The sequence below is a fragment of the Ostrea edulis genome, chromosome 3, assembly GCF_947568905.1.
Source record: "Ostrea edulis chromosome 3, xbOstEdul1.1, whole genome shotgun sequence".
Taxonomy (NCBI): domain Eukaryota; kingdom Metazoa; phylum Mollusca; class Bivalvia; order Ostreida; family Ostreidae; genus Ostrea; species Ostrea edulis.
Window position 1 is genome coordinate 15,905,162 of NC_079166.1, and position 14,418 is coordinate 15,919,579.

General features: G+C 35.8%; 2 protein-coding genes and 1 pseudogene across 2 annotated transcripts; all 3 read right to left on the bottom strand.

Annotated features, from left to right (window-relative positions):
* Positions 1 to 1,606: 1,606 nt before the first annotated feature.
* On the bottom strand, positions 1,607 to 6,103 carry LOC125676678 (uncharacterized). The gene is made up of 6 exons (XM_056160776.1): positions 6,049 to 6,103; positions 3,658 to 3,929; positions 3,054 to 3,209; positions 2,507 to 2,839; positions 1,959 to 2,465; positions 1,607 to 1,867 (listed from the first exon to the last, which is right to left on the bottom strand). The coding sequence occupies exons 1-6, from the start codon at positions 6,101 to 6,103 to the stop codon at positions 1,715 to 1,717; spliced, it is 1,476 nt and encodes a 491-aa protein (XP_056016751.1). The 3' UTR covers positions 1,607 to 1,714.
* A 752-nt stretch (positions 6,104 to 6,855) lies between these two features.
* On the bottom strand, positions 6,856 to 8,553 carry LOC125676677 (putative nuclease HARBI1; annotated as a pseudogene).
* Positions 8,554 to 10,565: 2,012 nt separating this feature from the next.
* On the bottom strand, positions 10,566 to 14,171 carry LOC125677067 (heavy metal-binding protein HIP-like). Its single transcript, XM_048915044.2, has 3 exons — positions 14,017 to 14,171; positions 11,192 to 11,355; positions 10,566 to 10,999 (listed from the first exon to the last, which is right to left on the bottom strand). Coding segments are annotated over exons 1-3 (558 nt in total). The 5' UTR covers positions 14,019 to 14,171; the 3' UTR covers positions 10,566 to 10,607.
* Positions 14,172 to 14,418: the final 247 nt, after the last annotated feature.

Consider the following 14,418-nt stretch of genomic DNA (forward strand, 5'->3'; position numbering starts at 1 on the left):
CAATGTTAAACAATTTTCAGACATCTGAATTAAAATGAACATGGAAATATCTAAAGCTATATCTGATGGATTCAAGCAGTTGTCTATAAGTAATTTAAAATGTAACCAGAAAAAAGTAATAGAAGCATATTTAAAGAAAAGGGATGGCTTTTTTTCTGTTCACCAACTGGGAGTGGTAAATCCTTAACATTTGAACTGGCACCCTTTTTGTTCCAAACTTTAAGTTCAAAACATGAAAAAACAATCGTGTTGGTTATTTCTCCTTTGACCTCTCTTATAAGAAGTCAAGTACAAACATTACAGCAGAAAGGAATTAATGCATATCATTTGAGTGAATATGGAGACTCTGCTGATGCCACAGTTATCTTTGCAAGTCCAGAATCCATCTTAGGAACTCAAAGAAATGTTACCGAGGATCTGGCTTTAAAAAATTGATCAAAGCTATATCTGTGGATGAAGCTCACTGCATAAAGAAATTGTAAGTATACAATAAATGGATTTTAAGAAATTTAAAGAATGTAATTTTGTAATACAGCACTTTTCTGATTATGTGAAATTAAGTATTTTTAATACTTAATCCACTCCACCTCTACCCCCCTTCCCCTTCACACACAAAAGAAATCAAGGAAATATTTACATTAATAACGTTTATTTTTCTAATGCAGTGGTGAAGATGGAAAGAAAAAACCAGCATATCGTCCATATTATGGAAAACTAGGGGAAATAAGATCTCTCACAGGAGAAAATGTTCCAGTGATTGCATTAACAGCAACAGCAACGACTGAAACAAAGTAACATATTTACAAAAGTTTATGTATGAAAAATGTTGAAGAAATCATTGTCAGCCCCAACAAGATGAATATCACCTACTGGTGCATCAAATTACAGCATGGTAGGATCAGAAAAAAATTTAAATGGCTTGTTGAAGAGCTCAAAGCAAATAAGGAAAACACAACAAGAATGATAATATTTTTTAGGCAGATTAAACACACATCAGAAGTTTATGAGCACTTGGAAGAATCACTAGGAAAGGCATCATACATCAATTATCAGAAGAATGGCCCTAACGATGACCGCAACAGGCTATTTGACATCACCATTTAAAAACATATGATGATGTGAAGGAATCTATTTGTACATCATATCAGAATCCAAATGGTAATATACGTGTAGTTCTTTGTTCAACGTCCTTTAGCATGGGGCTGGATGTTAAAGGGGTTGACACAGTTGTTCACTATGGTCCTGCCAACGATATTGATGACTACCTTCAAGAAACCGGGCGTGCTGGTAGAGATCCACTGATACAAAGTCATGCAATTCTCCTACTGTACAAAGATCCCTGGGTAGTCGTAATATTACTACTTCTATGAAGGAATATACCCAAACCAGTCTATCTCGAAGACAATGCTTGTTGGAAATGTTTGAAAACACACCTCAACCAATTTCTCCATTGCATAGCTGTTGTGATAACTGCAGAAGAAAGTGTGCATGTTCATGTAAGTGCTCAGATGAATGTTCATATCAAGACCCATGCATTGGAGCTAAATCAAAAATATTTGAGCTAATTCTTTCATCAAATGAAGAGAGTTCAGATGACAGTCAGACATCAGATGATGGTATGTCTGATGACAGTGAATTTATCAAATATCTTTCTACAAAACCAGTCGTAAACTACTCATCAAATGAAGACTGATGCCTATATATTACATTCTTTTTATCCATGTGTCCGTTTATAGTCCACAAGAGAAGCTGATATCCAGTTGCGCACTTCATCCATGTCTAGTAGGGATAGAGGACTTTTAGACATTTGAAATGAACTATCATGCAGTCTTCCAGGTAGTATGGAGAAAAGGTCCAGTTGTTGATACTGTTCAACTAATTTCAAAATGTCATCAGTAAAATTTGCGGCTGTGTGCTTAGATGAAACTTTTTTCACATGACAGTTCGAATCAAAACACTGCAGATTGTAATGACAGTGCACTACGCCTTACTCTGGACACTGTTTTCTCAGTAAAAGTACCTCTAAAACTGTGTGCTTCATCCTTGAAAACTTTGTTGCAATGTTCCAAGTCTAAATCATTTGGATGATTTGAATCGCATTCTCCTCTGTGATTAACTGTTCGGTTCCATGTTAGTCTACATGCCATTCTCTCAGTCAAAAGGACCTTTGTTTGAGCTATTGTCTCCAAAATTCCATATGCATATTTGGGACAATTACAAGCCTTGTAAAACAAAACAAGGAACTGGTTTATTCGCATTATACGCTCACCATCTCCCATACGAATAGCATCATTGTGGTTCATTCTCAACTGTCCCAAATTTAGCATTAATCTTGTGTAGTTGTGTACCCCATCGTCCGATACACATGTTGTAATTTCGGTAACCCGGGTATTTCCATATAAAGGGTCTGGGTGACCATGGACCTCGGTCTCATGTTCTCTTAGTGATTTTGGTCGCTTGTATTCCTTATTGCAGTAACGACATATCAGATATTTCGACTGGGGCCATACTCTGGCAAAAGTGGTGTATCCGGAACACAGTACTGCTTTGCAAATTCAGATGCATGGAATAAAATGTGTGCACACATTTCTTTTTTGTCACCAATGGGACCGTCATACACATTTTTTGTTGGCACAGAGTTCAGAGAACTCATGCCAAAGTACCAAAGACCACCAGTCACAATATAAGCTATTGTAACTTTCTCTACCAGGTCGGAACATGCATAAAAGTCCTGTGACGAGTGTTGAGTGACATTCCTAGCGTTTAAAGTAGTTCGTGCAGCATACAAAGTTCCTTGGCTGCGAGCAGAGTTGGTGTTGTAGAGTTGTGACCATATCACCTAATAGAAGAAAATACCATGAGTTTGTTATTGATACGTTTTATATCTTAATACATTTTTTGTAAAAACTGAGTTAACATATGAAATGCAATTGAAATTTACCTTAAGCAATTCAGCTTGGTTATGAAACTTCCATTTTCGGAATTAGGCCCTGTAAACGCTTGGAAGGGGTGCGATCATTTCGTTTAGAAGATTGGGCCTGTTTGTGGCGCACAAATGTGAGATAGTCACCTCCACTTAGAACTTTGTCTGGGTTTTTTTGCCAATCGTCCGTTGAATCATGTCCAAGAATGAGAGTGTGAAGGAATTCACAGATGTCTGTCATATCTTCATTATACTGCTCATATTTCATCAATACACCTAGGTTAATCTGGAAAACAGGGTTCATTGATATTCTTTAAAATTATGTAAATACTCGAAATTGTCTATTTAAGTGTCATATAGGTGATTAATTAATGCATTGCTCTATTTTCACCAAGTATGGTTAAAGTTTTGAAAGAAATATGTCTACTTGCCCTGTTGGTGCGAGTTTTCATTTCTTTCAGATACTCGTGACTGATGTATTTTGGTAGGACATTGATGTAAGGAAGAAAGTGAGGAATGTACTTTGACCATTGCTGTGACACTAAGAAAGTGAATTCGGATAAAAGGCATTTCTTTTCATGGTCACCAGGTATCAAATTCTGGAAATTGTATGTGTCAATGTTAGTCTTCGGTCTACTGTTATCGAGATGGTTTCCTGATACTCGATTTTCATAGGCACAAATCTGAAACATATGCTGATCCTTATTTTGGTTGGTAATGGTCATGCGCCTTACTTTTGTTCTCATGTCTACATTGTCACCAACAAAATAGTATCCTGGGTGCATGCTTTGCCTATGTTGATCTAAATCCTGTCTGACATTGGAATATGCAAGTGTGACCTCAGTGTCCTCATCAACATCTTGGCGCATTGATGCTAATTCTTCATAAACCTGCACACTGTTCATCAATCGATCTTCAGTTGCTCTATCCTGCTCTACAGCTACTTTCCAATTTTTGATAGTTTTATCCCCGTCTTTTCCATATCTATCTGCTAATGCCAAAGTTGCTGGATAAGACAAACAATCAAAAGTAGAATTTAACCTTCGAAATGCAGATTTTTTACAACCTCCTTTCATCAAGATGATGCTATTAATATGTTGAAAAAGGCTGAGCTCTTGATTGTGAATGCTGAGCAACTTTGACCCCACTGACACAATACCTGGCAGTAAAGCATTATCTTTTTTTACATTTGTTTCTTGTCTGTGATGGAGTTGATACTATTGTCTCAAGTATTTCCAGGAATATCGGGGCTTCTGTTTGCCATTCCTGCAAAACCGTTTCCAAGGAAAACGCCCGTACTGCCTCCTTATCTTTTCTTCTAAGTACAGAATTAAAACCCTTTGACACAATTCTTCCTATTTCTGATTGTAGTATTTGGAAAATTTTATTTTTTAGACAGTCAGTGAGATTGGGAATATCAATAATTTTTTCTGAAAATTCTTCGACGTTTCCACATTCTAACAAATGCACAAGCTCCGTTGCACGGTTTTGAGGAAGATCGTTGTTTTCCTAGAGAAATAAAACAATGAAACAAAACTGACATTCAAGAACGTAAAAAATGAAATTGTGGAAACTTGATAAAAGAAAGTTGTTTAAATAAAAGAATTCGAATGCTGAGTTGGTCAGATTAATTAGGAATGTAAATGTTCAAAGTGCATATTTTTATTTTATCTTGTAAATATAATGTTAAAATTAAAAGTTTTAAACCACAAACCTTGTCATCATTTTCAGAGAAATGACGAAAAAATTGATCTAAATCTTCAGATCCAGCCTGGTTTTCACTTGGGAACAAATTTCTCTTCTTTTTAGATGTTTCTGGTTCTACTGAAGCTAATCTCTTAGATGTTTCATGTCCATGGGATTCCAATAAACTTTTTATAGTTCGCTCATAGTTTGTCTTAAGTTTTAAAACACTTTCATTCACCTTATTGACTTCTCTGGCACACTTACGGCAAACTGTATCAGTATTGGTGTCTGGATTTATGTCAATGTGCAAGTATCTTTCAATTAACACACAATATTCTGTCTTGGATGATCCTTGGAATAATTTTCTTCTCAAATTGCTGTCTTCAGTTTTGTTTCCACACAATAAACAGATAATTTTTTTGGTTCTCGGTGTATATTTCATAAAACTGAAAAACTTTCTCGGTGTAGAAACTGCCATGTGAATTCACCAATTTTAAACAATAAGAATGTCACAGCTATAAGCCAAAGCATTTTGAATTGGGGAAAGGTCATAAAATGCCCTGCAGAGGGATACACGATGACAGATTTAATTAAAAGGCTGATAAGCCCTGTGCAGGGTTTACAAGTTTCTATGTTTGGTGATATTAAGTATGGTAGAGAGCAGAGAAACACAGTAAAATTTGGATGAAATGATAATGTAATAAAAACAACATAGAGACTTGAACAAGTCTATAATCAGAAGTATATTGATAAATAGATTTTTTTTAAACTTCGTTCTTATGAAATTCATTAAACATATGCCAGATTACTGTGTATTCCTTACTTTACTCGAGTATTTATTTCCGCGATTTCGCCGGTTTGGTTCAAACCGCGAGAACATAAAATCGCGAGCGCTGAACATTTGTTTTAATTCCATATAGTATATATGTACATATACAACTGTCGATTTTAGAATCCACGAGAGAAGCTTCTCGCAATTTTACGCGGATAGTAATTCCTCGTATTTAATAGGAATCAGAGAAATGGAGATAATGTATATTGTAGCATAGATGCATTTTCTCACCAGAATTTTTATCCATTTTCAGGGTTTAAATACAATTGGAAGATGGCCAATGTGTCTTCATTAACGAATACCTTACAAATATATATTCAGCTGAAGAGGGTGATATCTTTACAATTTAATGATTAAAAATGTCAAATCTTAAATATTTGTTTTGACACTGGTAGGGAACCTGTTTTGGTTCAGGAATACTTGTTTGTTAAGTGTCTAACAACACATTCTCTTGTGTTTTGGGATTTTTTTTAAAAGAATCAGTATCAGTAACAACCAACAGTTTCATGCTCAGATCCAGAGACAAAAAAAGCAACCAGAGACGCAGTTCTAGCATGCCGTAAATCAAATTCCACTTCACTCAGTACATTGGAAACTACTGCTATACGCTCATCCTCATCTGAATCCCATTCATCTCGTCCTTCACCAACCTCCAGTGTCATTACTTTAGATTCCGACTAGCAGGTAGATTGAAAATCATTCCCTGACATTGTTACCCCACAAAAATCTTGACTTTTTACTAATGTCTTCTCGTGAAAGTACGAATTGTTTTTCTTCAATATTTACACGTTCTTACTCAGGACAACGATATAGATCGTACCTATTGTAAAGTTAGAGTATTGGATTATCTTATTCTATTATACTTACTGAGAAACTAAATTTACTTACTGCAGAACATCCATGTTTGGAAAGAAAGTGATCAATAATCGATCTAGGGCTTCAATGGGACGAAATCTTTTTAGACACTGAATCTCATGATTTCTTGTGGGGAGAAATATCAGAAATGAAGAAAAATGGTCTATATGTTTCCAGAACACAACGTGTCAACAAATGGAAGGAGTTAAAGGGAATTATCTCCCTCATGCATAGCTCTTATACTTAGACGAATTTAACTCTACATTTTTTGGCACACTGTTTTCCCTATAATAACTCTAAACTTCATTGTTATTTCGGATTTCAAACATTTCGGTTGAACATCACTGAAGAGACATTATTTGTCGAAATGCGCATCTGGTGCATCACTATTGGTACCGTATAAGTTTTACATAAAGAAGTAAACGTTGTACATGCACAAGTATCATGCTTTATTAGATATCTGAGGAATTTCAACGTCACAAATTAGGAATATGATACATCAGCTTGAGAAAGTTACCAATAAAAGCTTCCAAATTTGTGTGAAGAAAAAGGTTCAAGATCAAAGGTCACTATCCATGGTACCCAGCAAATCTGTAAGATATAATCACTTACAGGTACATGTCAAATATCAAAAGCCTACCGCAAAAGACAAAGCAGTAACAGTCCGGACACAATTTCTAGCAGTTATCAATTCAAATTATTCTCTTGAAGTCTTCAAATATTTTGATCACCTCGTCCTTCATTCCGGTCGACAGGGGATGCTTACTCCTCCTAGGCACCTGATCTCATCTTTAGTGTGTCCAGGGGTCCGTGTTTGCCCGACTGTCGATTTTGTACTGCTTATAAGAGTTAGGAGATTGATCACTGTTCGTTATCTTCACCTTTCATGAGGTATCCTCGCAAAGCAAATATAGAATTTGTTAATCCATTTCTAACCTTCTCCCTCCTTATATTCATGAGCGATTAAAAATATTCATTATTTCGATAGATTTTATAAGCCTTTCATCATTATTGTTTGCTTTCATATCCGCAGAGTCTCATCTTCTCCCAACTGTATTCAGCTGCAGATCTCGTGCTTGGTTGATGCCTGGTTTTCAAATATTTTCACATTATTTCACAAACAATGTGTGCGTTCCAGTGATATTATTAAGACTTTCATGTGCACGGTAATGATTTTATTTTAACAAAACGCACCCAGGCAGTCAAACTATATTAAGTTGTGTGTGAGCTAGGATGGTATTGAAGCGTTGAATCCGCAGGATTATAAAATTATAGTTGTTTTCTAGTTTTAAAATATTGATATAATGAATAGGTGGCTCAGCATCTCGTATATGTTAGAAAATCACATCTTTACAGATAGAAAATTTTCTATATGAAAAGGCGTTGAGTCGCTTTGATTTCTGTTTCCATCTGTATTTTGATATGAGAGAGTCTTTTCTATGCTGCGATTTGTTTTTGCTTTTTCACAAACTGTTAATAAAAGATTGACAACATTTTTATTTTTTTGAAGTCTAATATGTATGTAAGAAACTTTAGTCAAACGCATACCTATACAAAAACCTGTAATAATGAAAAGTCTTGTCATGAGTATTGTATCAATTAACTGCTGCCTGTATAATGCTCCATCCCTCACGTCAACATCAATGTTTGTGTAGACATTACACGCATGTCTTCATCGTCATCATTGTCTATAAAGGCTCCAAAGTCATCGTGGTGCAAACACACAAATTATGCAGGATGCATCCCGAGATAATCAGTGAGACTATGTGGGAGAACTTTCGAGCGGGTATTTTTCTAAGCCTCCGAACTTTTCCGTTTACGTGTTCATCTACTCGTTCAACGATTTGTCTTGAGGAGGACAGCATCTGTTTAAATCGGCATTGTTGTGTATTCAGTCTTCCATTGTCTCGGAAAGGCATTACCAATCAATTCCTCAGGGGATAGGCACTGTCCGCGATAACAAATTGTCCATGCATCAATGGTGCACTCAGGCCATCCCGTGTACGCATCACGTATAAGCATGTATCAGTCCGACACAACCTGTTTATTTCAAATCATGGATAATTAGTCAGATCATTACAAATGGTTTTATGTGATGAATACCTAGTCTTATTAATGACAAATTCAGAAGACATTAACGTAGAGTTTACACCATCTAATTTACCTGTAGTTGGATTGAATGGAAGTTTTTTTTTCGGTTGAAATAATCTATATCACCACCAGGAGCTGTTGTTAACCGAATAATTATGTATTCCATGATACGTGAAGATAACAGTGATCAATCTCATACCTCCTATAAGCAATACCATTTATACTTGGGCAAACACGGACCCCTGGACACACCAGAGGTGGGATCAGGTGCCTAGGAGGAGTAAGCATCTCCTGTCGACCGGTCGCCCCCGCCGTGAGCCCTATATCTTGATCAGGTAAACAGAATTATCCGTAGTCAAAATCAGTGTGCCAAGAACGGCCTAACAATCGGTATGAAACATGTTAGACAGCATTTGACCCAATGATAGGTTGTATTGAGGAACTAAATAGTTACAACGACCCTAGAATTTGCGAAATGCTGACTGTTGAAACCCCTGTACCATCAACTTGTTTGTCAGTAGCTTACCTCGATTTAAAAACTTACTATACGCAGAACAAGCTCTTACGTATCGAATCAGTTGAGATATATAAACACCATATGCAGGTGATAATGGGATATTGCTACATAAATATGGGAAGTTGACGATGGAGAAGCTGAAATCATCCCGTTTGTCATACAGTTGAGTTGTCAGTTTGCCGTTAATATCTACCTTCAATAAAATATCTAAGTATGAAGCAGAAGTGGACGACTCTGTGGTGTCCTTTATTTCGATCTCACAGGGATATATCAAATCGACATATGAATGAAAGCTATTATTGTTAATAGACAAAACGTCATCGATATATCTAAATGTCGAAGAGATAATGTCAGGTTAATTGTGAGTTAAAGTCAACTCACATTTGTGCAATTGTGTCCAGGGAAATTAATGATTTGATTTGTTTTCTATTTTGTTGTCAATCTATCGACTTCTGGAATAAATATCAACTGATCCATGGTATCATAAATTTTGGTATCAATCTTTCTGAGTTTATATCTTTAAGTTTCCCTGTTGACCTTAATTGGGATACATTACCGTTGTATAGTTTAGATGTCAACCTGTCGACCCTTTCTAACGATTTCTGCTGTCAACCTGTCGACCCTATCTAACGATTTCTGGTGTCAGACTGTGGACCCTTTCTTACAATTTCTGGTGTCGACCTGTCGACCCTTTCAACTCTTTTCAACATATGCACTATTTTTCTATAGGGTATATATTTTATGTGCACAGGAACATCGTAGGATCGATATAAAAAGGGGAACTATGAAAGGTGAAGATAACTAACAGTGATCAATCCCATAACTCCTATGAGAACTACAAAATAGAGAGTTGGGCAAACACGGGCCTATTTCTTTTGCTACTTTAAATTTGGAAGGTGTAGATTGGATAGAAGAAACTACTCATCCGTATATCCTAGTTGAACCAAAGTGATATCGCGATATAATCTTCTATGGCTTCCGTATCCCTGTGAGCCGAAGCACCCTCCTCCCGCAGCTTGAACAATAATGCGACTTACATTCCATCAGATGGGGAGTTGGACAATCACGGACCCTTGGACAAACCAGAGGTCGGATAACGTGCTTAGGAGGAGTAAGCATCCCCTCTTGACCGGTCGCATCTGTTTTGAGCCCTATATCCGCTATTTTGATTGACAGATTGAACACTGTTTAACACTTAGACTGTTTTACAGTCTATTGTTCCAGCTGTAAGAAATATTAGGCGTAAAGTTTTAGAAGTGTTATATAATAAACGACACACCTGCTAGGAATGAACACTATACATTTTCCTTAGCATGTAAATCAGGTACTAGATGTTGTAATTTATTAAGCGTAACAGTATCTGTTCTACATATTGCTATTTACTATTCTTGAATATGCTCAATTATATTTTAAATAAAACGTACCCGTGACTTTCATATTCTCATGACAGGGGGTGGTCCACAACATTTTCACATGGGAATTGCGACTCAAACGTATACTTTTCTGTCCCACAAACGTGGGGTCACGACCTCAAAATGGCAAAAAATGTCTTGTTTAAAACTATTCCACCATAGCGCCAAACAACCAGCACAACCCTGCTATAGATCCGCCAATGCATTAATATATAGACATTTCTATAATAGATGAATTCAAATAGAAGACATGATATTTGATTGTTTTATTTTTCTCAAGTAATTTGATATTTACAATTGAAACCCGGACAATGAAGACCAGTCCATGTATGCATATTCCCCTTCCCTGTTAAATGTCCTTATCCAGACCTTGTCCTTCTTCTTCATTCTAATCACTGCTGTTGTGGAGGTAGACTCGTGCTGGGAACTGCCAGATTTACCGTTAGCATAATTATAGCCAACTACATTTCCATTCATGACAATTTCTGTGTTAAAACGTGACCCAGGTATTGTCATAATAGTCCATGTGAAGGAGTAGATGCCATATGTTGGTGCTGTGAATATCCCTGTGTTACCGTCATAGGCGGATCCAGAGTTTAGAGTTACTCTCCCAAATACAACAACAGCATTGTTACCGAGATTTTGTAGATTGGAGGACATCCGTGCATGGAAAGCTACGATTCCTGTTTATAAACAGAGTTAGCAGTGTGTAAAACATTAATATTCATACAATGGCTCAAAGTAAGATTATTCATTGAGTAATATCAATACCACATGTGTATTTGCATATTTTAACCAGGAATCCAAAGGAACAAGTTTTGTACTAAAGAAATATGCAAATGTATTTGTTCTTCTATATATAATTAGATGCATACCATGGTCTTTTCCTTTGTAACTTCTTGTTCCGTACCCCATTTTTTGACAAACAGTGTTGTACTTGTTGTATTTACTGATGAAGTCCTGTGTGGTTTCTTTTCCGTACAGTTCAGTCAGTATAGCTATTAAGACCAATATCACCCTCACCATAAGCATGGGAACCCTGTACAGAGAATTATTGAAACATAATACATATCCTTATCATGATTTTTTAAAATAAGTATTTGATACAGGCAGTATATACCCGTTTGACATATCTACAGTTTACAGTTATGGACGTTTTAGCAGGGAGACATCACAAATTATCAGGTTTCAGTGGGGTTATCAACCGAGGGCGCCTATGCGTGATAGCCCTACTGAAACCTAATTATTTTTTGTTATGTCCCTCTGCTAAACAGTCCATGACTGTATATTGCATCCCTTTACGTGACAATCCTCGACCAATAAGTGCAAAATTCATTAACATTTTCCTTAAAATGCATTTATAATTTCTGTATGAAAAAAGATAAAGAAAACGAACAGAGGTCATCAAAAAGGTAAAGAATTTAAAGTGATCAATCTCATAAATCCTACATGAATAATGCATAATTAAGTGTAGGGCAAACATGAACTCTTTGATACAGGAGAGATGTAAACGCATACAGCATAGAAAAATAAGAGTTGGAAAACAAGGGTATATATACTCAAGCACTTAGTGGTGGGATCAGGTGCCCAGGAGGAAGAAACAATCTCTTTCAACAGTCAAACAATCCCCGCGTTCATTGAGTTGATATTTTCGTGAGAATAGGGTTTGGTGAAATATTTACTGGATCCTTTTCAGGGAAGTCTTGGAATCCGATACAAGTACGGTGACTTAAATTCATTTATTCTATTGGCAGGAATAGTAGATATGTTTCAAACTGAAATGTGATTTTTAAGAATATCTGCTTATGAAAACGAACTTTAAGCATAAGTTTGTAACCAAATGCGGTGAAAAAACCACGTTTCTCTAAAATATAGTTGTAATAACGAGCCTGACAAAGACAATGTAGTTACAAGCTTTCTCAGCTAGAACCACTTTATATTCATGTTTACAAAACACAGAAGGATAGATGGTACACACTTTTGTTTGAAAGGGACATTGACCTGAGTTTTCATCAATGAAAATTGACAGGTGTTTGTTACAGAAATCAAAATCTTTTATGAATAAGGGGATTAAAATATTTTTTTCACATGACACACTTTGTATTTAACACCGAACCCGCCTCCCTAATTCGTGTTTGTAAACACAGTGTGTCTGAATCTAGAGTGAGACGAATGCATGAGCAGTTCATATGCCTGTCAATAGCCACGAATTCATGTGTTGAGGTAAGGACATCAAGATTTCTAAAAGGTATGTGAAAGTCATTCAATATTTCCACATTTGGTAACGATTAATCAATTTGGGGAACAAGCACAAAGACGACAACTTGGATTCCATGCTGATAGTTGTATATCATGATATGTAAACAAAACCAGGGGTCCTGTCGTGTTGGGTGTTTTTGAAGAAAATGTTTAGATGTCTCCAATATATTTATGCGATAGTCTTTGAACTTTAAGTTTGTCGCTATGTTTCACATGTATCAATTACTATCATACTATTAATTAAATATCTAAACATCTTTCTATTTCACCAACATCGCATCCATGCCCTCTTTAACTTATCTAATACAGTATTTTGATATCCCTTCCGTGTTCTTTATCCATTGTGACGAAGTGTCAAGGATATTCTCTTCACATTTATCCCATCAGGTTGCACAAGACGTCATCGATCAGATTTATTGCTGATAGTTGGAGAAGACATGCTATGCAGAAAATTAGCAATTTAAGGACAACTTCAGGTGAACAAAAAGAATTAGCGAATCCGCTGAATAACAGTCAAGTGGTGTGCTTTGTAAATAGTTTGCAATATTCTGTCTTTTTAAATATATCTTGATTTAATGCCTATTTTTGGGATACATTTTTTGTTTGAAAATACTTTTTTCGTCAATTTCGATCAAACTTTGATGTACGCGATATATGGGACGTAATATTTTAATTGTTTAACAGAATATTGAGCAGATTTCAACCCACTGCATTTTCATCTGTTAAAGAAAACACAGTAGAAATAATGTGATATGAAAAAGTAATAATAGCAAACAGTGATCAATCTCATTAATCTCAAAAATCCTTTAAAGAATAAAAAATAATACAATAATGGTACATGTTGAAACCTCAAGGTCGTCATCCAATGCCGCAACAAAAGTATATAAATTGTACGGTCAATAACACTATATTAGACATTAGATAAGTTAGATTTAGGCGAGTCAAACAACAAAACAAGTCAAACGACAAAGACAAATATACAAAAACAATGACAAACAAATAAAGTGTACGGGGTTCAATGGAAACAAACTATGCAACAAACAAGAAAGTTTGTATACAGGCGGATCAAGATGATGAAGTGGATAAATAATGATACAAAATAGACTAAAGTCCAACAACACTGGATGCGTAGATGTGGCGGATCCTATTTATCGTATGTTGGTAATATGCGTAAAGTATCACCATGAAAAACAAAACTTGGATAATCCATATCTTTATTTATGTATTGAATGGGTTGAAGGAATGCATGAATGTCGCAATGTTTTCCTACCCACCATATGTGTAATGGCGATCATAAATACGAGTTATCCCTCATTGAATGTAAATAGTTCAACAAACATGAATAGACTAATGGAGAAATTTGAAATTATGATCTTTGTTATCAAGCAACTTATTACACATATAGGAAACGACAATAGAAAATGATTTTTGCAATACTTACATTTTGGACAGCGATATTCCTGTCTATTGTATTTCAATATACACTGTAGCTATATACAGAGGGTGGCTGTATGCTGTTTAACATGGTATTTTTGTATCCCCGTTTATATATTCCTGAAGATCCATTAAAATGTAACAGTAGTAAAGTGATCGGTAATTGAATCCAACATGTAATATACATACACTGTCGATGACCTCACACAAACAGGAAATTAAACTGGTCGATGTAAGTATAAAGGACATCCATTCTTTTTCTCGTCTTCTTCTTTGTGCATGACTAAATTACATGGTGCATTCTAAAGTGCCACGTTTCAGGGATGTAGCTATAGAAGAGCTCCATCGTTCTGTTTTTGAACGGTTTGTATGAAGATCCATTGTATTATGTTTATTTGGAAATTAATTA